The sequence below is a fragment of the Psammomys obesus genome, unplaced genomic scaffold, assembly GCF_907164565.1.
Source record: "Psammomys obesus unplaced genomic scaffold, mPsaObe1.curated_primary_1811, whole genome shotgun sequence".
NCBI lineage: Eukaryota > Metazoa > Chordata > Mammalia > Rodentia > Muridae > Psammomys > Psammomys obesus.
In genome coordinates this window covers 31563301-31587877 of record NW_026596046.1, presented here as the reverse complement: position 1 = coordinate 31587877, position 24577 = coordinate 31563301, and the positions used below count along the sequence as shown (strand labels likewise).

The 24577-nt window shown below is 46.2% G+C and overlaps 1 protein-coding gene across 2 annotated transcripts in view; it reads right to left on the bottom strand.

Moving 5' to 3' along the window:
- Nucleotides 1-24577, bottom strand: part of Tenm4 (teneurin transmembrane protein 4) — a 697438-nt gene that overhangs the window by 173729 nt on the left and 499132 nt on the right. For both annotated transcript variants that reach the window (XM_055623346.1, XM_055623347.1), the window contains exons 11-13: nt 8695-8865; nt 1867-2081; nt 128-338 (exon numbers count right to left, since the gene is read on the bottom strand). In XM_055623346.1, the coding sequence (XP_055479321.1) occupies nt 128-338; nt 1867-2081; nt 8695-8865 (597 nt within the window). The remainder of the gene's footprint in view (nt 1-127; nt 339-1866; nt 2082-8694; nt 8866-24577) is intronic.

The window sequence follows — 24577 nt, the reverse complement described above, 5'->3', positions numbered from 1 at the left end:
CACTCTCAGTAGCAGCTCCAGCTCTGGGCAAGAGCTCTGGCTATTCAACTCCAACTCCAATTCTATTCAGTTCCAACTCCTGAGTCCACAACCTTCCTCTCCACTAACGGAGGGTGCAGCCACTTACCAATGGCGGTGGTGAGGAAGGAAACCACTTCAGACTCCTTCCCGTCATTGTAAAAGGCCAGGTGCCAGATTCCCGAATCTAGATACTGGATGAAACCGGTCTCATGGCTGGCTGGGGGAACAGCGCCCCGTGACTGGCGCTGGGGACCACCGAGGCTCCTTGCCTCCTGGGTTAGGAGCCTTCTTCCATCCAGAAGCTCCACAAAGTCAAACTAAAGCATAAAGAGAGCAAAGTCAGCCATGGTCCGACATCCCCACAGGCCAAGCTCCATGCAGAGCCTCTCCTAGGGAGTCTAGAAGGGACAAAAGAGAGTCAGAAAGGACAGCAGCCCAAACAAGTCCTTCCTAGAGCTAGAGTTTTCATGGTAACATTCTCTTTTGTGAATGTGGCATAACCAATGATTATTTATTGTCCTGTTTTGTTTTCATTTTGGGACACGCAATTCTTTACCTGATTTTGTATCTATCACGACAGGCATGTTTTCTTTAGTAGCAGATGCCTCAGTGGAAACCCAGATACTTTGTGATCATTGGAGGCTCACCCAAGTGTAGAGGGGAATCTTAGGGGTTTGGCGTGGAACTGGAACGCCAAGTGTGTGTGTGGGGGGGTGTTAGTCACAGGCTAAATTGCATGAGATCAAAATCCCACCAGTCAAACATGAGCGCTGACTGATACAGGGCTGTTGGTGGACTTCAAAAAAGTCCACCGTGCAGCATGAACGTCAGGAGGGGCTGAAGCCCTGCTGCCTCGCCAGCGGACATCCCGAGTTTAGTCAGCTCTTAGAAGATGGAAGGTATTTATCCCATCGCACATAAAGCTGAAGCTCTGAAGTTCTGTGGTCCCCAAGGATCAGGCACATCTACTGCTCTGTGACCTGACCTTTTTGGCTTTAATACAGGAGTTAAAAAAAGATTGACTATGATCCCTGAAAGCATGATGGATGTTTATGGCCTTGGTTACTTTAGCTGCAAAGCTAGTGTGTTTGTGTGTGTGTGTGTGTGTGTGTGTGTGTGGTCGTACGCTCATGTGTGTGCCACGTGCATGTGTGTAAATGGTGGAGTAGGTGGGAGGACGGAGGGATGCACAGGCCTCTGGACTCATGGCTCCTCCTCTCGTTATTATTTCTTTCTTTTCCTTTCCTCTTCATCTCATCTGGTGTCAGAGACTGAATCCAGAGTCCAGCACACCAAGCACGCACTGTGTCCTTGAACTATACTCCCAGCCACTTGGTTAACTTCTTTCTTTCTGGTCATGTGTCCAAACACATGTGCAATCCTGAAGCAAAGAGGGGATGCGAGAGGCAGGGAGAGTACTGTGTATTCTGAGCCAGGTCCTACACTAAGGCTTCTAATGTTCCTTGTTACAAGCATTCCACAGGGTCATTATTGTTATTCCCCACTTTATAAACTCTCAAGGAGAGGGTGAATTATGGACCCAAGTTGGTATGGCCTATGGCAAGAAGATTCATGTACAGTGTGAGGTTTCCTCCCTGGGTTGAACTGCCTGGGAACTATGCTTAGGAGACAGTGTGAGAGCAGAAAGGCACTTGAGAGTTGTCCACAAATTCTCTGACAAAGCTCCAAAGACTTCACCTCACTCTTCTGGGAGGTGAGATGTTAAGGAGAGCCCTAACATGGGTGAGGGGCCTGCAAGATAACAGGACATTTCCTCCAGGCTTTAGGTCCTGGCTGGGCTTCTGGCCTGGGGTGAGGGTCAGTTGGTGTGTGGGGTCCAGTTACCTGTGTGTGAGAAGGAGGAAGGCCTTTTCTGCCGTAAATGCCAACCAGAGCCGCTTTCCCCAAAGACACATTGAACTTCAGATGAACAGGGTGGTCTATGAACACCTGAGATCTCCAGAATGTTCCAGGCGGAATCTTCTGGGAAGCCCGTCTCCCCACGTCGATTTCTCCAGAGTCTATGAAACTGTCCTCTGGAAAGAAACTACTTGGCCTTCCTACCAAGACACGGGGGAGGGAAGACAAAAGCATTCTGGTTAGCCACACACGACAAGGAGCCAGCGTTCCACATCCAGGACTCTGTCCTGCCTCTCATTCCAGAGGTCTGTAGCCAGCTCCCTGCCCCGCCATCCCTCCTCCTCCACAAGAGTAAGAGAGTCTAGAATTTTTCCTCCAGTGATACTCAAATTGTTCTGCTAAAAATATTCATTCTTCCTAAGCAGTATGGGTCCTCCCAAAGGGCCATCTGTTTACTGCATAATGCCACAGCTTGTTAAGATATATTTTGATCCTAAAAATACTCATCGGCAGTCACATGAGAATAACTTTGTGATTTGGTGAGTGATGTGTATGTGTGTGTGTATGTGTGTGTGTGTGTGTGTGTGTGTGTGTGTGTAAGTAAAAGGCTTTATGATAAAGTAGAAAGGACAGAGGGAGTGAGGTGTTGTCTGTCATTCAATTTCCAACCATGTAGCAGGAGGCATGATGGGAGTTGAGGGAGATATTTTATGTTTATGTGAAAATTGGAAGCTATATCCTAAGGCTACATATGTGAGTGGGGGGTTGGGTTTAGAAGAGCGCTACAGGCTGACAAAGACGAAGAAGGGGGTTCTTAAGGAAGGAGGAAATGGGCTGGAGAGATGGCTCAGCCGTTAGAGGCTAGGCTCCATAAATATAAGAAAGGAGGAAACATGTCTGAAAGCGCTGTTGTGCTTTGGTGGGTGTGGATATCAGTGTGTGTGCCTGTGTGTGTGTGTATCTGTGTGTGTTAAAATGGTTAAAGGAACTTCTCAAGTCCACAGATGAACTCTAGAGCATACTTAGAAATGTGAGCCGGCTCTCAGCCCTCTACCAGGGGGTAGAGGTCACCCAGGAAGGAGACCCCCTGCTCATTTCTACTGCCAATCAGCAGTGACTGCTGGGGCAGGGGAACGGTGCAACAAACCCGAGGAAGGAAGGCTGCTTACAAAACTTCCTCTTCATAGTAATTAAACACACTCGAATGTGAGACAGATAAGCCCTAACTTCCTGCCAGACATTAGCCTTCTTGGGGGGAGGAGCAGGGACAATGGGAAAACCACCCTTAGGACCCTGAAAAACCCAGATCAAGTCAACAGGCTCCACTGTATTTGTCAGTAGTAAAATGCCCCCTGGGCATGTTGGCTCTAAGGCTTTTTGTGTGGTTAAAGATGCTCCAAGATGTTCTAAGAGAACAAGAATCATTTGCAAAGAAAACACGTTTGTGGAACTTTTTATAAAAAGCATTTGGAGAGAAGAAATTACAATGTCTTTCCCCCCCTTAGCTTTGTAAGACTCCTTACAAAGCACATTTGATGCTGAAATGGAGCTTGGCAGGGCATTGTTGTAGTCATAAAATATTTTACTGTTTTAAATAATAAAATTCAATTTAAATGTTAAACTTCTCCATATGTTATCATTCCCTTATAAACTCCTAGGCAGAAACATCAGGTTTTCAGCTTCAAACCGTTAAATGTTATTTTAATTAAAAATGTGCCAACACACAAAAAAAGTTAAAATGCATACTATCAATAAAAGTACCATGGATATTCTATCACTAACACAAGAAAAAGTTTGCATTTAATTCCTTATGGAAGGAATGTGCCCTAGACTTTTACCTTGAAAATGAAGATACACAAACCTCCACATTGTGAGTCATGAAACTTCAAAGACAGAAGCACAATTCACAAAGCATTAAGATGGGAGAGAATTATTCACATTCTTCTCTATCTGATCTGTGGGTTCCCAGGACTGTAACCTTTTTATAGTGCAAGTAGAAAGTTGTACATTCCCAGCTTTAAGTTCTCCCGGGGAAGCAGGACTAAGGGGGGCGTATGAAAGAAAAGCAGAGTGCCTTCTTGAACCTTTCACCTGTAGGAAGGGCTGAGAAAGACACATAAGCCTGCTAATTCCAAGGGCTGCTTTCCTCTGAAAGTCAGGAGGAGTGGGAGCCAAGGTGGGCAGAGAAGTGTCTGCATTCAGATGTTCCCTGTCTTAGAATAAGCAATGGGAATCTGCTCCCTCACTTGTGGCCAATGGGGTTCCCTTTCTCCCTAGCAGACAGGAGAGCATGGTATGGCAGGCGGCCTTTCGGTCAGGATGGGTCCAGACATATAATCCCTCCAGAATGCAGGCAGGATTTTTAGCCGACTGTATGTGGCTCTCACCCCAATAACATGGCAGAAGGGGATTTTTCTTTCATTGCACTTTCTATAGGTCAAGGGTGTGAGCCAGGTGGGAGGGAAACATTGTCTCCATGCTGGATCAATGGGTGTGGATTGGTGGCTGAGATGAAAGAGTGAACAGCATTTACCATCTTTAGCTCATGGGGAAGATGCCTGAGATTACCAGGACTGTGCTGGGGGCTGGAAGCGGGGGTGGGGGGAGGCTTCCTTCTTGACCTAAGAAAAACCCATCCTGCCTTGCTCTTTCCAGATCATAAGATTCCTTGTTTTTAATTCTAAGCACAAAGAAAAAAAAAGTCCCACTGCAAAACATAATACATCACTAGTGGAAGAGAAGGGAGAGGCTAGAGGCTGGCAGAAGGGAAACAGCCTGTGTATAAAATCCTTCTCTTCATGGATGTTCTGGAAGATAACAGATATTAGTAAGAGAAATAGTAGTGAAGGCAGAGGTTAATGAGTTCCAGCTGTGTCAAGTGCCTTCATTTACATCGGTTCAGTTGATTCTCACTAAAGGACATCTCTACACTGAGGCTTCGCATGCTTAAGAAGCCAGTGGGAGATGAAGTTACTTGAGAGAAACCTCTTTTACTTCTTAGAATATGGCTTCTCAGAGGATTAAATAAACGAGTGATAGACTAAACATCTGAAGAGACACTCTTAGTGGTTTGGGGGGTGCACTGACTCTCTTAAAGAGCAGCAGCTGAACTGGGGTTCACAGGGTAAATGTCACGACTTAGTCAGCTAGATCCAAGGTCCACTTAAAAACTTTGTCAGGGGTTGAACGTTGGTCATTTTTATTAATTAGGAAGCTGTAAAGATGACTCAGAGTAGCCAGGGTCTAAGCACAGTCACAGGAAGTGCACTGTACCACTACTAGGTGTCTCTAGGCCTCACCAAATGGTACAAGAAGCTTATCTTAGACCTTATGCCTCCCAACAGCATGGCTCAGTTTTACAGCACAGATTCCATTGATAACCATCTTTATCTTTGTAAATTTACGAAGATTCAGGTTTTCCTAATGCAATGTTGTCCAAATATACAATCCTGCCCATAAATGAAATCTCTCAATGAATTGCTGAAATGGTCAGAGAGCTCCATCAAATGTGGAAGATGGAGAAGAACTAGAATTGTCATGCTTCCTAATCATAGTCTCTACTTTCCTGAACAGACTCAGGTTCTAAATTTCTAATCAACTAACAACCCATCTACCTCTTTTATTTTGCTTATTGTTGTTCTTTTCAATACAACAGATTGCACAAAGAATCCCTTAGTTTCCTTAGCAACTGTCTGAAATTTATTTGGTTATCAAAATAAGCTGTTTCATTTTGAAGAGCCCAGCTGAGCCTGTGTGCAGCAATTTGCATGGTTCAAACTGATGGGCAATATTTATTTCATTGCAAAAAGAAAGCACTATCCCTAGCCCACCAAGTCAACCATCAGAAATGTTTGTTTATTCAGTGATTCCCCTTCTCCATTAATGCAAACACAAGGTCATGTGCTGTTGCTTCAGGAAGCTGCCACATTTGGTTTCTGTCCCATGATGACCCTGAAATGATTACAGTCATTTTGAAAATACAGTATCAACTATAGTTTGATGTTATTCTCACAGACATGACAAATACCTAGTGGGATTATCATATATTTAATTTATATAATTTAAGAGACATATTTTTAAAATACCCCAAACCTTAGGAGGACCTGTGAGGATAATTGTTAATTAGCATATATCTCTAGGATCTTAGTCTCTGAAGTGGAATGGCCCTGGGCTAGGTAGACAAGATGAGGTTGACCAGTTGAACTGAAGACCACTCTAGATGACTGGCTCCTTCCTGCTGGGCTCTGAAAAGAGCCACCATCACCCTTGTTCTACAGATGAGAAATCAGCTGAAGTAACTAGTTCATATGAGTTAACAGATCAAACGAAAGGCTGAGTGGAGAACCACGTCTTGGGCTGTATGGCCCCAAGGCACATTCAGCAACTCCCACCCTCTTCTTTTTTTCTTTTATCATCTCATGCTACCTCTCACATCATCATGCTGCAGGGACACTACCCTTAATTCTGTAATCAATTCTTTCCCTTGATACCATCAGAAGGAACCAGCAACGTGCTCTCACAGTAGAGTTAAAAATTTCACTATTGAGCTGAAGTCTAAAGAAGCAGAATGTTATCATCACAATTAAAAACAGAAGCTGAGTAGATGTCGGTGTGATTGGGTTTGGGTGGGGAGGAACCATGTGATCTCCTGTACACTATAGGAAGCTTTCTCCTTTGCTTTTCAGGCACATGCACATTCTTTTTTCTTACAGTAATTGCTCCTAATGCTGACTGTTTTCCAGTACTGCCCTCCATTTAAGGGGTTTATAAACAGGATTTCCATTTGCATCAGTAATGACAGATAATCCCTTTAAGCAAAAATATTCCAATTAAAATAAGCCAATAAGGCAGTGTAATTTTATGTTGTCTCTTATCTACACCTCCTGCTCCTCCGGAAAAACTAAACAGAACCCAAACAACCCACAGACTAATTTCATTAGAGTGGAAGATTTCAGATAGACTTAACTCCCACTGAAAGAATGTTGGAGATTCATGGTGGGAATAAACTACACTGTGTTATAGGAGATCCTTTATCAATTCCAAGAGGCATAAAGATAGTTTTAAGTATGCGTTCGCAAACTGGTTGAAAGGCAGTTGTCCCTTTAGGAGTAGTCTTCCTTGGTGGCACTAGACAATATAAACTGGTGTGAAAGTTGCAAGCCACCAGCAGGACCATGGATAGTGCCACCTTGGTACTAAGACCCCAGAAAAGCACAGTTGGCCCAATGATGATTCTTGTACAAACTTCACCAGTAGAACTTGCAAGTTCTATACCTTATAGAGAACCCAAGGTTCGGTGCCTTTTGAAGAGGAGAAAAATGAAGCCTAGAATGCCTGCCTTAGGGGATTTGCTTTAAGCTTTCATCACAGTCAATGGCTCCTGACTCCTCCAGGGGTCCCATGCAGGCTATCTTCTTCCCTTCCCCTTTATGGTATAAAGAAGCATACATTATTCAGTGTTTTAGCTCTTAGGATCTTTAAAAGGAAGAGATCTGGCCTTTCCTCTTAAAGTAGTGGGTAGGCATTCGTATTTGATTCTTTTAGAATCAAATGAAATCTCTTTTCATATCCCTGAATGTATCCACAGGTCAACAGTTGACTTTGAACTTCAGGATCATCACTGCAAAGGTCACGGGGAGGCACTCTGAGTCAGCATAAGTTATCCTTTTAATCAAACTGATATCTGGAAGGCAAGTATTTGAAAGGACACAGAGACCCAAAAGGCATATCCCAAACGGCATGACCCCAGAGTGAAGTGAGGCATGAGAAAACATGAGCTGAGCTGTAAATGTAGGAGCCATGGCCACTTTGCCGGCAGGGAACAGCACAGCAACAGCACAGATCACAGCAGATGCAGGAGAAGGGAAGGCCACTGTGCCCGAAGGACAATTGGACTGGCCTGGAAGCTTACAAGGCTTTCCAAGTTTGGTGAGCCACTCTTGGCTGACAGTGAAGGAAGTTGCATCTATGAATTGTTATAAAGACACTTAAGAAATTCAAAATATGGTCTGTGGCTTCCCACTCGAGAATGCCAAACCCAAAATATCACTACCATTTCTGTCATGGCTAGAATGTCTTTGCCTCATGGTAAAACAGAATTTCACATCCATATCATCTTTGAGGTCCTATAACCACAGGCATGAGTCAAATGGGGAAACTCATGGAGGGAACGAGAGCCCTAAGGTCCCGGACCTGAGTTCATATACTCAATTTTGACATTCTGGGGGTCAATTTATTTTATGTGATCATTTGTGTTCACATCTACAATGTACATAGCTAATTACCGCTTCACGAGGTTTCTGTGAGGTTTAAGTGTGCAGTAAAATGACACTAGTAAGACGTTTTGATATAAACATGGTAATTGTTGTTACTACGGCAGACGAGGAAGCTAGGCCAGAGATACTAGCGGCTTGCTCCATGTCACTGGGGTTGGTCATCTGAAACATACAGTCCAAAAGCCCGTACCATGTCCCACTCCCACACATGCCTCTTGATCCCACAGGCTTTCTCAGAAGTGCTCCCCCTGACCCCACACAAAGATGGATAGCTGGCAAGGTGAATGCCCGTAAGACATCCGTGAAGGCGTGGAATGGGATGTGGCAGAGCACCATGGGCCCCGCTGACCCCTGCTCTGGGGTCACATTGACAGAGAATGGCGATGAAGACACAGGCGGACTGTGGCCGGCATGGAGTGGAGAGGATGGAGGAAGCATGCCTGAGTGTGAGCCAGGCCCGTGATGTGCGTTGTGGAGGCCTGCTCCACTCAAAGGCAGACACAGAGGACTCACAACACGGACAGCGCAGCAACCCTACCTTCTGTGGCTCCTTTGCCTTTCCTGTCAGGGGTCTCTAAGCCAGTGCCCCCTGAGGGATACAGGGAGACGTCCGTTGGCACAGGCCAACTTCTGGCTGTGTCCTCCGTGATCTCATACATCTGCCCCTCCATCGGCTGCAGGTGCCAGTTTAGGCCAAACAGGTGCATGGCTGTGGTGAGCAATGAAAAAAGTCATCTTTTTCTGCTGGAGGTGGAAATGGAACTCCCAAGCCCCAAGCAAAAGGGGTCTGGGGGGGAACACAGACCCTCAGTTCAGTTCAACGACAGCCCCCGGAAAGAGACCCCTTAGAGTGCCAGGCCTCGCAAGGGGACTTGAGACACAGCGATGACCAAGGTTTAGAACTCGCCCTCGAGGGGCTCATAGCCTGGTGATGTTCGGAACAGATCAGGAGAATCAGAGTTTCAGGAGGTCTTGACCTTTTTCTTCAAAAGATATATGAGAATCTGGAGGGGAAATTGTAATTTGTATGACAAAGGATTATTTCCTTAATGTAAAGTAACACTCACAAATAAGTAAAATCTAACAGTGCAGTAGAAAAATGGCTATAGGATATGACCAGTCAGGTTACAGATGGGAAATACCAATGGCTCTTAATCATGTGAAAAGGTTCTTAACATCACTCACTATGAAAGAAATCTAAGTCAAACTCTGAAATATTATTTTTCACATATGGTTTGGCAAAGATAAAAAGGGCTGAAAATATACTATGTTGGCAGAGGATGGGAAGCTAGCGCCCGCACACTTTTTGCTGGTGTGAGCACAAATTGGTATGTGATAAAAGCCATAAAATTTAAAATACATTCACCCTTTACCCTGGGATTTCAAGGTCCCAAATCCAGAAATTTCTCCTCCAGATGTACTCACATATCTAATAAATGAAGTATGTACAAAGTTAACTCACTACAACATAATTTCAATAGCAAAAGTTCACGCACTGGTTCATTGATAAGAGGCTGGGTAGGATTGAGCTGCACAACATAAACAGATCATAAATAGAATCATAAATAGAATGAGAAAGTTTTCATGTGTGTGTGGTTTTTTTTTTCCTGGAAGAAAACCTATAACCTGCAGAAGGATGTGTTTGATATAATACCTTTGCCTTTAAATTGTGCCGAGTATCTGGAAGGCTATGAAAGACAGTGACAACTGTTCCCAGTGAAGGAAGGGTATGCTGCAGGGCAGGATGGGAGGGAGATGTTCTGCACGTCTTCATTTTGTACCACGGGCATGTTTTCCTGCATTAAGAGTGTTTTTCCAAGGTAGCAAGCTACTAAAGAGTCTGGTGCTACAATATAGAAGAGGCCATAAGACAACAAAGAATGAACGCCGTCTGAAACACACAAGGCTGCCGAGGCTGTTTCCAAAAAGATTTGTCATCTAGCGCAGGATCGCTGTGTGAACTTCACTTTGCAGAATCAACAAGCTTGGCACCTCCACATCAGAGAAGACGACAGGAGAAACTCTGCCTCATCAAAGTGGAAGGGGAGAGCAAACCCCCCAAAATTGTCCCTTGATGTCCGCTTGAGTGTTGTGGCATGCGTGTGCAAGTACTCACACATCACCACATCACAGACACTGAAACCCAACCCAAACCAAAAATCCTCCCACGAAGTGGACCAACACTTGAACCTGGTCAGGCTCTTCACTCACCACTTCCAGGAAGCCCACTCTGGCGTTCACACATGCAGCCAGCATTCACCTTCCTGGATCCCCCACCATGCTACGTGGAGTATCCCTTCATCTCGTTGGTGATGCTATTGGTAAAGGCCCTCTGTGACCCTAGAGACTTGGTATCGATTCAGAGCCAGAGCCCACAGTCGAGCAGTGAAGACAGAGAGATTAGGACATCCACTCAGAAAGTTACGGTGTGGAGGAGGGGGTGGGGTGACTGAGAAAGAGGGCCACAGGAACACAGGGAGGATCTACAGAGTTAGGAAGGACCATGGAATTATACTTATTACTCATTCACTTTGAGGGGATACAGAAGTAGTAGGTCTTAGACAAATTAATAATAAAAAAAAAACACCAGAAAGCTAGTTAAAATTACAATATTTCTAAGACAATGATAGAGGTGTTTTACTCTGAGTCATACATTGTGTTAAAACTAACCAGAACGAGATATTCTTTAGCTCTCATGACAACCCTGAAAGGTTAGTCTTCACATCCAGAGGTTGCAGATGATCAGGTCAAGTTAAGGGAGCAACTGACATTTGTAAGGTTAAGTGGACGAGAATAGGGAGAGTCTGGTCTAGAACCCACATCTGCCCCAACATGAAAACTCACATCCTTCATTTTCCTGCTATGGAGCCTAGGCTCCAACCCCTTAGCTGCTACCTCTTCTCAGTGCTATCTCACAAGGCGGGCATAGGAAGACAGCCCTTCCTGAACACTGGAGAGACTCCAAGGGCTTTCCATCTGCAGGCTGAACCAGAGGACTCTTCCACAAGGTGCTGAGAAACAGGCTGTTATGGTGTTCACGGATGGTAGATCTGAGGACCCACAACAGCCTCTTAGCCACAGAACATGGTAGGGGCACCTGGCACACACAGTCAGGTGTCTCCAGGCCATATTCAAATCATGTCGGAGAAGTACTGTATCAGGGAGCACTGCATTAGAGGTATATCCCACGTGAATGCGGGTGGTAGATGGTAGGTCATGTCAGAGGAGTACAGCAGGCAAGAGCAGCGCCACATCAGAGGGATGCCATAGCCGCGGTGTACCGCATGTCGGTGGGGTGCTGTGTGAGTGGTGTGCCACGTCAGAGGCGTGGCATATCAAAAGGGTGCCATGTAAGAGAGAGACCATGTCAGATGGGTACCAATTCAAGGGGGCGTCATGCCATAGGGGACAGTGCGGTCAGTGTGCCGTATCACTGGGGGGATACTACGTGCCAAGGCACTTTGCCAAGTGTACCTAAGGACTGTATTCTCCCAGGCACTGTGCTGTTGCTAATAACGGCGCTGATGGTGACAGTAGCAGCTCGCACTGACAGAGCAAGTTTTCAGTCAGGAGTACTGTGTGAGGCCTTTACCCCGCTTTGCACTTCTGCGTAATGGTGACATTACAATAAGGAGACAGTTCGCTTGCCTGCAAGGAGGAAAACTGCTGTTTCCTAGGTCGAATTAGCTCACATTTCTACTTACCTTCCTACTGTTTTAATCTATATATTGGCAACTCCAAAGGTAATGGAGAACTTCCTTGAACTACACACAACTCAGATGTACACCGTTAAATGAGCAGTGCTTCTCCCCCATTAGAGTCAATTATCTTATCTAAGAGTGCCAAGTGCTGTCTTGTTAAAAGGTCATGAGAATTAACTAATTCCAGAATGAATAGAATGCTCACAGCTCCGCGAAAAGAAACATTTTTATTGTCAGAGCTTTCTCTTAATTTTAAGAAGATACAAAAGCCAGCCTTTCCTTTAAAACAAAACTGCTGGGGCAGGGTTTGGGAGGGCCGGAGAGTCTCAGAGATGAATCCGAGTCCCAAGTCCAAGGGCCCAGGGGCCGTTAAGAGGGTGAGACAGTCCACAGCTGGGGTGGGGGTGGGGTGGAAGAATGCAGGTGACTGCTGCCACCTCATCCTTTCTATTTGTCTCCTTGGAGAGGTACACACAGCGGTACCTGCACACAGGTAGCCTGTGTTCTCTGTGGAAGGGGCCTCTCTGAAAGCACAGCTCCACTTTACTTGGGACTGATTCCCCAGAGACTCCCCAGGCCACCCTGAAATGACAGTGGAGGATGGTGACAGGGAAAGGACCAATGTCATCAAGTCAGAGCCGAGACCTCGTTACTGCTGATCCCTCACTACTCACTTACCAGGCGAGAGGTGTCCGCCGATGTGATAGGAGCAAGTCAGTCACAGGGGTAACCAACCATTTCTCATTGGAATTCAGGCCCCAAGGTCAGGAGAGAATTCATATTCGGCACCAGACACCTCACGAGAAGCCCAGGGCTAGGGAAAGTACTGCTGATATTTTGCCAAATAAACATGATGTGCCTGTCAATTTGCCTTCTGAATAATTATGTCTATCCCCATGGATTAGCACTACTGGCAGCTTTGGTCAGAGACACTTCTTTAGACAGTGCATAGTAGTAACTGCAGAGACTCATAACCAGGCACAGTGCTGAGAATAAGTAACTGTTGGACGTTCAGCCACACACGAGATAGGAGCACAGGAGCAGGAGGAGTAGGTAGAATATTATAGAATGCTATCTTCTGGTCATGGTATGACCTTGAACTCACGGCTCTTGAACTCACAGATGCTATGCTTGCCCATACAAGATGGAGCCCATCAACATTCTCTAACAGAGTAGGGAGGGCTTCCTGAAGCTCCACCCACTCCTGAAAATCTATAGGTAATTAATGGTTGCTGCTGGAGAGAGAGAGAGAGATTTTCTGCTGTGGGGTAGCCACTGGTAAGGTGTTCATGCTTCTGTAAGTGACCTTTCACCATATGACCTTTCACCTAATGAAACTATTTGGGTCACAAATTAAACAAACAAACAAACAAAAAGACATGAGAATCAAAGGGAAAACTAGTTGTGAAAAGGCAGGTGAACAGCGGGAGTGGGAAGGACACAATAGTGAGCAATAGAGGGCAAATATGATCAAAATACATTATATGCATGTATGAAAATGTAGCCCATTATCATGCATGATTAGTCCATGCTAATAAAAACTATTGGAAACATTGGGAAATGGAGATATGGAATTTGAGGAGGCAGAGAACCAGTACACAATAGTATCTTGATGCCAGCCTTTCATCTGGAGTCCCAAAGAGAAGTCATGCTAGTAAGCCCTAAGCTCTGTCACTCCCCCCCCCCCAGCTCAGTTAAGAATTCAGTCCTTGGAATCCATCAGCTGCAGCCATCACCCAACCCCTGACAGTCATTCAAGTAACAACAGTATCAGTTGAAAGTGCGCTTCATGGCCAACACCTTATCACTCAGTCTCATGCTCATGGAGAGGGTAGATTTGGAAACATTAGCGAAGAATGTATGTAATGGTACTGAGCTAAAGTGACCTGTGTGTTACTGAAAAGATTATGGTGAGCTACCAAGACCTGAGAGGAGAGCAGGCTTACGGGTGAAGCAAGTTTCAAGCTCTTCCTCTTTCTATATCTCACTTTCAGTTCAAGATAAAAGAGGCAAAATAAAGCTACCCACAAAATAAAGGCTAAAATGAGTGTTGGAGGTTAGGGGCTGATGGAGGTTAGGGGCTAAATAGTCTCTGCCTTACAGTAACCCTCCTCTGAAGCTGTATAAAGCAGTGAACACTGTTGGTCAAATGTTCTGAAAGTAGCAACCATTAATTAAAAAATACTGAGAAGCCAAAAAAATATGATTCTCCCCAGCTTGTTGAGGATGGGCCAGCCCATTCAAACAACATACATTATTTATTGCATTCTTCATTCTCTGAAGATGAAGAGTAACCACCCACTAACGTACATCGCAGGATTAGATACATTCTACCTGCACTGTTATATTTATAACCAAGGTGCAAATCCCTGTTCAAGTATACTGAGAGTGACCTAGATAAGAAACTTGGTTTTCCCATTAGACTACTTGTAATTCAATGAAAAGGTGACAAGATGCTTGAAGAGTTCAGAGAGAGGCTGTGGAGAAGTGGCAGGGTTCACAGGATCACCCACATTGAAATGTTAATGATTTCTAAAAGCCAAGAGCCAGGGTAGGAAAGTTCAATCGCCCCAGCTCTGGTCCATCTGATCCTGGGGCTGACATTTTCCTGTCGCCTTTTCCTGCCCAGAGAGACATGAGCGATGGCTCAGAAAGTGCAAGCTTTGTCCTGACATTTGAAAAAAAAATAAAAGGCTCCACTGATGTTCAGACACACTGAAGGCAGCCTAGCACCAACCCAGACGAGGCAATTAACAAAGCCATTAAGACAGCGTAGGACAGTCTCTGCTGTCACACCGTAAGGGTAAAGGGGGCTGTGCAGCTCCATGCAAGAATCCATTTCCATTTGTTCCAGAGCAGCTCCAGCGAGTGAGTAGAGATGGGTACTACTACAAGGAGCTGCTGGTCCAAGTAGCATTTGGGCTTTTTGGTTGCATGTGTGTCTGTGCATAACTTGCATGCCTGGTGCCATCAGAGGCCATGAAAGGGTATCATATGCCCTGGAACTGGAGTTGTAACTCCAGTTGTGACTTTTAATGCAGGTGCTAGGAATCCAACCTCAGTCCTCTGGAAGAGCAGCTAGTGTTCTTAACATCTAAGCCATCTCTTCAGGCTCATCAATTTTTATGGTCATGCGGCTAGCTACCCACTTTTCTATTTCGGTACTCAGACCTGGCACTTATGCTTGTTTAAATAAGACATGCCTACAAGATTGAGGTCACTAGGTTCTTCTGACTTATGGTCTTCCAAGGAGGAAAAAAATGACAGAACTAGTACAAAGCAAGATTCCCTGAAAAGGCTACAGTTGTGCTGAAGCTTCTGCAGATGAACTGAACAGAATTTCAGGACTCTGGGGAGCTGGACTGCTATAGATCTACAGCCATAATTATCTTGGACTGTGTTCAGTCTCCTTAATAGTCACTTATTACTAGTTGCTGTGAGTGATTCACTACCCTTCCAGCTATGAGGTAAGCCTTTGGAAAATAGTACCTTAATCAGACCACTGGCTTCCACCAACACCCAAAGCTAAGTTATCAGAGAGCATCTGAGGCCTATAGCTAATGACCACGCTTTGCTGTAACCTGCCTGACGTCTTTACCCAAGTATCTGGCAAATACACTGAGTTATGACTTCCTTTTGTTTGGTGGCTATAAAGATTTCCCTTAACTGCATCCAGAGTGGAACATGCCACTAAAATCATCTATTTCTCAGGTCAGGGTCACCACATTCGACTCAGGATAAAGTACTTCTTACTGTTACCTTGCATCAACACCAATAATGACAGAAAAGGCAAGACCACACAACAAGAACAGCAGCTTTTCATATCCCAGCCCATGTTCGGGCTTTTCCCATAAAGCCACCACACTCAAAAGTTTTGACCAAGAGCCCAGTGACACAGAGATGGGCATGGTGATGTATCAGGAAAGAACACCTGACACTGGGGACTGACTGAGGTTCAGGCACTGTATGCATGGCAACCACGCTAACGGACCTCTGTGATCCCCACAATGATGAAGATGTTCGAGATGTAGTGTTGGGGAGGGGAGCATGGCATAAAGCTGCATGCTCCCCACCCCGCCCCTCCTGTGCTTCTGCATGTACTTCTGTATATGCCTATACAAATCAATAAAGAAATAGATTAAAAGGACACCACGCTCTGAATCAGGGTGTTAGGCTTGTGGATACATTTTATCCTCTAGTTTCCAAATGCTAGTTAGTGCTATTTTACATACAAAAAGAGGTTCTGTAGCTAGGTCTCCAGCAAGATAGGTCTAAGGGTATAGAGCAGAGGGAAGAGGCCCTAAGAGAGCAGGTGTCAGACACATACAAGGGGAGTTTACCGGGTTAGCAGGGGTGAAGTGGAGGCTTAGAAGGCTCAGAGACATCCAAACACACACAGGTAACTGACAGAGCCCCATTTAAATCCAGATCTTGGTGGTTTCAAAGCTCAGTATCTCAGTTAGTGCCCTTCGGATGAGTTACAATGGCTAAAATTAAGTTAAAAAAAATTCCAATGCAAAGCTTTGCTGCAAGCAGAGCTAGAATTGCTCTTTGGGACACTTCGAGAGGCTTTCTTTTTATACCCTGACTATCATAATCAAAATCACACGCATGTCGTGTGTAGCCAAGCACAGAGTGGAGTTTGTCCAAAGCACAGACCATGGTCATTCACTGCTGTCCGGACTTTGGGCAAAGGTTTTAGCCCAGCTCACTCTCAGCTTCCTCCCCTTCAAAATGAAGATTTCTTAAAACACCCCCCACCCCAAAGGATTAAGGGAGAGAACATATGGAATTGTCTTAGAGCAGTGCCTAGTACACAGTAAGAGCTTGATAAATGGCAGCGTCATAACCACGGTCGCTTGATGTCTTGCTGTCCTTCGCTCCTGTGCTTACAGAGGAATTAATCCAGTTCTGTTGTGCGCCCTGTTTTCCTTTCCTTCTCTGTATTCCTCATGACTCCCTGCTACACCATCTGCGGGCTCCTTTAAGCTGCAGGCACTCTCTTGTTCCCATGGGTTGACAGACTCTGGGCACAGAACGAGAGTTATTTGTCCAACAGATAAAACAGCTTTTAAGGGTAGAACCGCTATAAAGCAGGCTGACAGGATCTGACCGGTGGCTACGTGGGGCTAATTTTAAATCAAGTAAATGCATGGCTTTCCCTCCTGTCTCCGGCTAGAACGTGACTGCAGTAACCAGGGCTACAAGCCCCTTACTCACAGATACACCGTTTTTGGCGAATGGACTCTGGCACCATGGGTCATTTTTCTGCACTGTGTGGTACTGGGAGAAGGCCACTTTTGTCTGGCAAACATATGAGCCAATGGTCAGTACAGATGCCTATTTAACCAGAAGGCACAGAAAACCTCTGAGGGGCAAGCTGAAGCTAAAAGGAAGCAGCAAGTGAATTTGTACAGAATTCTTACTGCAGCAACAGACTAAGAAAGCTCTTCCCCAAAGTAGGCTCTAACAAGACCTCTTCCATACCTTCTTAATGTGGGGGCTGGCCTGCTATCTCCACCCTGTCCACCCACCTCCACCTCATCATCTGGCCTTTCCCTGTCAGTTGCCAACCCTGCTGTTTCTAGAGTGGAGCAAGGGCAATGATGAATGGCCATGACCAGCCTGGCTTCTGTGGCCAAGGACGTGTGACTACTTCTCCAGTAAAGATGCTCTAGTTGTGGGTTACCTTCCCTTCCTGCGGCCGATGCATCCTTATCCATAAGATGGCGGCCCCAGTACCTGCCTTCAAGGAGATAGCAGCAGGTGGTGAAATGGACATGGCGTGCTGCAGTGTGGTTAACACCAACGGCCTGGACTGTTTTTCTGGTGCATCAGGGTTTGGGATGAAAAGGTAAAGTAAGGACCTTTGAGGACCTGGGAGCTAAGAGGCGAGTTTGTTTTAGGACTGGGTGATTTCCTCTGGAGACCTACTAGCCCCTTTAAAGGACAGCTGAGGAGACTCAGGCTTGACCAGCGCATTTGTGGAGGGTCCTGGGCAAGAACTGAACTCATGCCTTCAGACTACAGCTTTGAGCTCTTTCCACTAAAAGTCCCTGTCCTGAAGGGACAAAGAAAGTCTCGTGACAACAGGGAGGGCCATCCTTAGAGCCTGTTATCGCACCATGTACCGCTTCCCAGATGGAAGGAGTCCAGCCCCACGCCCAAAGTATGGGCAGTAAGTCCTAGGCCAGGCCAAGCTAAGGAGAGACCCTCCCTCCCCTCAGGGCTGAGAAACCTACTATTTCCCCTCGGAGCGTTAGCTACAGAAGAGTGAAGCAGGGTGAGCACAGACATTATGAGGCTTGCTGTTAAAACAAAAAGGGCTCTCACTTATGAGCACTGTTCTCCTGTGCACGGCATAGGAAGTCCTCCACCATGTCACCTAAAGAACCTTTCAAGGCAGATATTGTTAGTAACCCGCTTTATAGACGAGGTGTCTCCAAGCAGAGATAGACAGCACATGTTAATTACATTCTATATTTTTGAAAACGCAAACTCCCAATTGTTTACAACTGCACCGTCTACTAGAGTAGTAAGTGCCACGGCCTCAGACAGAGCCCTAGGAACTCTGGGTCCTCAGCTCTGCTCATGCTGTTGCCACGGAAGCACAGCCCGGGCAGACCCCTTCCTTATTTAATCTCAGCTGGAACAAAAGCGGCTTCACAAGACCACTGCTGAGGGAACGAGCAGTCAGAGGGTGACCCTACTGAGAGGACACGCTGAAGCCTGGGGAGTACCTGTCTGCGCCTTAGGTCAAGGCTTCACTAATGACCCGGGATCAGAGACAGCCAGGGACAGCCTGCCTATTCACACCGCTCAGCTGGGGGCAGGCAGCACTGCCCTCTGGGCAGCAGGGAAGTCTGGGAAACTGCTTGTCATTTCCTCAGGGGGCAGGACTGGCTTAAAGATCTCCCAGGACTGATTCCTCTCAGGAGCACTGCATCCAAACTGCAACCCCGATCACAGATCTACCTAAGGCTGCATGCTAGTGACCACATGACCACGTGGCATCTGACTACCCCTTCTTTACCTTCAGAAAAGATCCAGCACAACGGAAGTCAAACATGGGGTGGGCTAGTCCTAGTGGCTAGGGAGAAGATGCCTGTTGCTATGTTCTGAGGATATGCTATGGTTGGGCCCCCAGGAACAAAGCTTTCATGTCCTGATTTCCTTTGGCACATGAACTATGTGACTAACCCTCTGCTTTCTCCATGATCAAAGTCAATTAGGAAGTGTTCCCTACTGTCTCTCAAGCGGAGATTTAATTTGGCACATATTACTAGTGAGGGGCTTTTCTCCCTGGAACATTTGCTTTTGAGAGCAATGAAGGTGGACAAGTTCCCTCGGACCCTGCCACACAGACTATTGACTTGCAGTGTTTCTTTGTGAAAGGGAATGCTTGTGAGTGAGGGCTGTGAAAGCACACAGGACAGCCTTTGATGTCCCCGCTTACCCTGAGACTCTCCGGGCTCCTGCCCTTGGGCATTCCCACCCTTGGGGTCATCATAGTTCCCCACCTCCCGTCCTGGTCTGTGTATGTGACAGATGTGGGATCCTGTTGTTCTCTGTGCACACAGACCGCTGTGTTTGGTTCTGTCTTGGGAGACTTGAGAGACGTGCAGGCACCGTAAGGATGATGACCGGTACAGCGAAGATGACTGTGCTGGCGTGAACCGCAGTCACCGGCTTTAAGCGGAGGCCATCCCTGTGTCATGTCAGCGCCTAAACAGAAAATTCCAGCCAAGCCTGGGCCATCTGAGACCCTGAGTTTACAAGAGCAAAAAATAAGCTGGGCATGGTGGCCCACACCTTTGATCCCAGCACTCAGGGAGGCAGAGGCAGGCGGATCTCTGAGTCTGAGGTCAGAGTGGTCTACAAAGCGAGTACAGGACAGCCAAGGCTACACAGAGAAACCTTGTCTCGAAAACAAAAACAAAAGAGCAAAAAATAAAAATGAATGAATGAATGAATGAATGAATAAAAAAATAATCTTCATAATGTCTCCCAATAAGATAAGGACATAGAGGCTCAAAGAGGCTCATGAACTTGTCCAAGATTTCCATTTAGTATCTCATACAGACTAAATTTAAATATGAGTTGGGCCTAGGCTGATTATAGCCTATCACTTTTTGATTAGATACAGAACTCTGGAAATGACAAAGATGGTGGGAAAATGGCTCAGTCCTTTGGTTATGAACCTGCTTAATTGCTCAAATTTTGCTGGCAATATTTACTTGAGAAAGGGCACTTGAGGTAATATCTCCTCAGAAAAACTCGATTTTAGGAGGGCTTTCAATGTATGTTGAATATCCTGTCTGATGAGCTCTGTTGCTTCTCCCTGCATAAAAGTCTTGCTTTGCATGACTTTAATTATTTCTCAACATGCCTGTCCAGCCGACATCCTGATGGTTTCCGTTTGTACTTCCTTCCCTGCTTATCTCCCTGCCGGACTTGTGTCCAGTGAACAGAGTTGCTGACAGAGCCAGGCCCACAGTTCTGGCCTTTCCTAGTTGGGCAAAAGCAGGTTAGTCATGTAACCACTCTGACCCTTGGTTATCCTTCCCCGTGTCAATGAAAGTGAAAATGATGTAAAACTGTCCTCTGGGTTCTTGTACAGATTAAATTTCATGAGGGTTCTTTAAAATTTATTGAAAACAGTCATTATCACATTGCTCAGCGGTTAATGAAATGAAAGCACTCGAATATTCTAATTTGACAAATCTATGTGTAGTACACAGATGAAAGTAAAAAAAAAACTCTGTGTGAAACTATCAACAGGGCCTGAGACCCACAGAGTGTGTGTGCAACGGTAATCGATTCAATAGATGTTATGCATCAGAGGGTAATTAGGAGACACAAGATGGCAAAGGAGAGTTTGTAGTTGTCAGAAAAAGAAAATGCTACTTATCTCCAAATTTCCTCTGCTACTGCTGTGTGCACAGTGGTCAACATTCTTGCTACACACACAGTTGTGTGCACTCACACAGAGACACACACTGACCGAAATCCCTCACTGCAGCATCCTATGGATGGTTTGATGGATAACAAACAGCAAGGGGACCAGGGCACAGTGAATGAGTCTGGCATCTGTTCTCTTTCCCCACTGGAGGCCGTGAACAAAAAACTAAGTCCGGGATGAAGGGCATCAGAAATGTAGCCTCCCGCCAGACACCAACAGGAAGGCCTTTTTTTTTTCAGAGTGACAACGTACAAGAACCTGCTAAGCTGAGGGAGGGACAGGACCATAGTCCCGGAGGTGCTGCTGCTGAGCAAGTGGTCTCCCAACAGCTCCCAGCCGCCTACTCCCCTATTTGCTCAGCTCTAAAGCACTGAGGTTATAAAGCGTGGTCTTTTCAAAGCACCCTGCCTGGCATAGACAGACTCATGCTGGCTCATGCCATAAGAAATGCAGTCAGTTCTCCTCAGCAAGGAGTCCCCTCCATACATAGCTCAGATGAGCTGAGAGGGCCTGAGTCCTCCCACCCTCAGCCAAGTGCAGACAGCAGAGGGAAAGAGCACCAGCCTTCTCTCTCCTTCAGCAAGTAGCTTAGGACTCATTTCCTATCTGAAAAACAGAAGTGAAGATAACCCAGCACCCAGCTCATGGTTGGCTGAGACTGTTGGGAAGATCAAATGCAAAAAACACAAGTATCATTTGGAGCTGTAGTACACATGCTCCAGACAGGTGTGTACTCATAGTTCATGCAAACTGCCGCTGGCTGTGTCAGCAGGTCCCACTCTCTGAGGTGTCTGGAAATGTCTTAGAGGAAAACCCCCCATAGGAAGGCAAGAGCCCCTCCTGTCCTGTGAGCTCAGGTGTGAGGTGTTGGCACGGTCTTCAGAGGTGGTCTCCACAGAGTTATGACTCCTGGTTTCTAGGCCCAGCTCTCCAGACCACTTACTGACTGTCACAGCTGAATGAGCTGTCACTTCAGCTTCAATTTCCACCTCAGGAAATGTCTTTGCTAACCACACTTGGTGTAAGGAATGCTGCAGAAGGTTGCTCGTCTGATAGACCTCTCACAAAGGCAAGACTTATGACGCCTTTGCCTGATCAGCCTCTCCTCCAATGGGGCAGGCAACAGAATCCACCTGTCCTCTCCTTGGTTTCTGTAGCTCTACACACGGAATCCTCTAGTGCAATAGAGATTGAAGCCCAGAGAGGTAAACACAGAGAAGAACATGTAACATTCCCTCCACAAGTGGCCAGTGTTTCTCTCCCTCATTCTCTACTTCTGTGCGGTTAGTCCTCCCTCCAGAAATCTATGTATATCTTCTCTCTCAGTGTCTTCCTTGATTTGCAAGCCCCACCTCTTGTGAAAGTTTTAGCTGAACTTCCTGGCTAGAATGAATTAGTCTCTCCCGGGGAATTCTACAGGGACGAGGTTCAGAGTCTAGCGCCATAGCGTTGACCTCATATTTCCGGGAGATCCTTGCACATCTGGCTCTCTAGAAAGCCCTGCCTGACTCAAGGGCAGTGAGCAGCACAGCTAGCTTTGTCAGTCACAGGCCAGGAGGGCTGTGCAGCAGATGGGTCGGTGCTTGCTCCTCACTCACTATGGGATTCTCTCTCTGTTAATCCCAGATTCCCAAAAGCCCAAGATGGTCCTAGGGTGTGGAACCTCAGAGGATTAAATGTCTGGAGGACCTACCCACCTACCTGGCTGCCTGACAATAAGACCCGGATGCACTCAAAGCCTCTGTGGCCCTCTGGCTAGAGTAGACCCTTTGCAGATGCTGTCTCATCATTGGATCAAAATACCACTTAGATATCAATAGATAAATCACCAAAGAGGAAAGCTGGGGAGATGACTCAGTAAAGTGCTTGCCTTGGAAGCAAGAGGTTCAGAGCTTGATTTCTATAACTCACCAGAAAAAAAAAAAAAAAAAAAGCCAGGCATGGCTACCTCTTGTAATTTCAGCATTGGGGGGGGGGGTGGGGGGTGGGGGTGGAGACAGGGAGCCCTGGGTGCTATCTGGTTACTAGCTTAGCCTCTTTGATGAGTTCTAGGCCAGTGAGAAACGTTATCTCCAAAAAATATGAATGTTGCCTAAGGAACAACATCTAAGGTTGTCTTCTAGCCTCCATGTGCCCACGTATCCATCCATACATGTGCACATCCCCTCAAACACATAATTAAACACACACACACACACACACACACACACACACACACACACACACACAGAGATGCAGGTCCGACTGGGCAAGAAGCCTGCTTTGGAGACTGTATTGTTGTCCTTAGAAGGAAAAGACCGTCTATGGTCTGACTGAGATGAGAAAGCTCAGAGTAGAAGAGAAAGTACTTTGCTGTTACCACCTTTGCTCCCTACTCCTCCCGTCCTTCTCTGCTGCCCGCTGGGAAGAGGGGCTGAACTCTGCCTCCAAGCCCTGTCCCAGGCCCCAGCACTCTATGTGACACCCTGATTGAACCGACGTCACCATTACAGATGCTACCAAGTGAAAGAACGTCGACTAGGGAAGCCTGCCATGGACGCTGACTCAGATTATGTGACCACACAGTCGTGAGTCTGGACGAAGAACAGCACTAAAGAAAAAATTCTTCCCAAGGACTCTAGAAATGTGTAAAAACAACAGCTTTTCCGCATTCGCTGGGTGGAGCTGCAGGAAACCTTGGCCAAACACATGCTGAACCTGGACAGAACAAGTTGTGCTGACAGCTCAGCTTGACGGGAACAGTCTCTATCTCCATGGCACCTGCAGCCCAGTGGTGGACATTAGCAGTTACCACTCAGTGTCACAGTGATTTAGGCGACTCTGGACAGAGGCTATAGAAAGACAATAACTAGGCTGCTGGCTGAGTGTGAGGGCTATCAAAAGGGCTTTCCTGAATAGTGACCTTTAAGTAGAGTCCTTTTGTGGGTTTTTTAAATTTGGGTTTGTTGAGACAAAATCTAGAATGCAGTTCAGGTGCCTTCAAACTCATTGCCCTACACCAGTCTCCTGGTTTCTTGGATTATAATAGTGCATCTCCAAACCTGGCCTGGGTAAGAGTCTTGAAAAAGTGGAGAGGAGAAGGTGGCAGGCGGCACCCTCCAGAATGAAGATCTGTTACTTTATTTGGGTCCCAGAGTCATGTGATACCCACTTTCCACTGATCTCTGCTGATCCAAGATCACACATTGGCAGGACAGTAAAGAAACTGGACACCTGAGTGGGGCCTGGGATTCAGTCCTAACCTGCACCATTGACCTGTCCATACCTGATTACCGAGGAATCCCACTCTGAAGGAAGTAAGAAGGAAACAGTGGAGTCATGAAAATGTCCATTGAAGTGGTGTATACAACAAATATGGATGGCATGAATGTAACAGAGCTATTGAACTTGACAAGGAAGAGAACTGTGTCATGTTTGAAAATGTGCACACAAAGAAAGTGGCCTGGGAGAAAGGAAGAGTATCAACCCGTGCATCGCACCACTATACTAAGGCTATGGCTGCTCCAAAGGAAGGTCAAGTACAGGAACTCCAAGATACACTCAGAGTCCCAGCCTCAGAACTCTCCTTTAAAGAGAAATAAAATCCAGGCATGGCACACACTTGTAATCCTAGCACTGTGAAGGTAGAAATAGGCAGAGCCATGGGACTTCCTGGTCAGCCAGCCTAGCATACTGGATGAGGTCTTGGCTGAAGATACCAAACCAAACCAAACCAAACCAAACCAAACCAAACCAAACCAAACCAAACCAAACCAAAC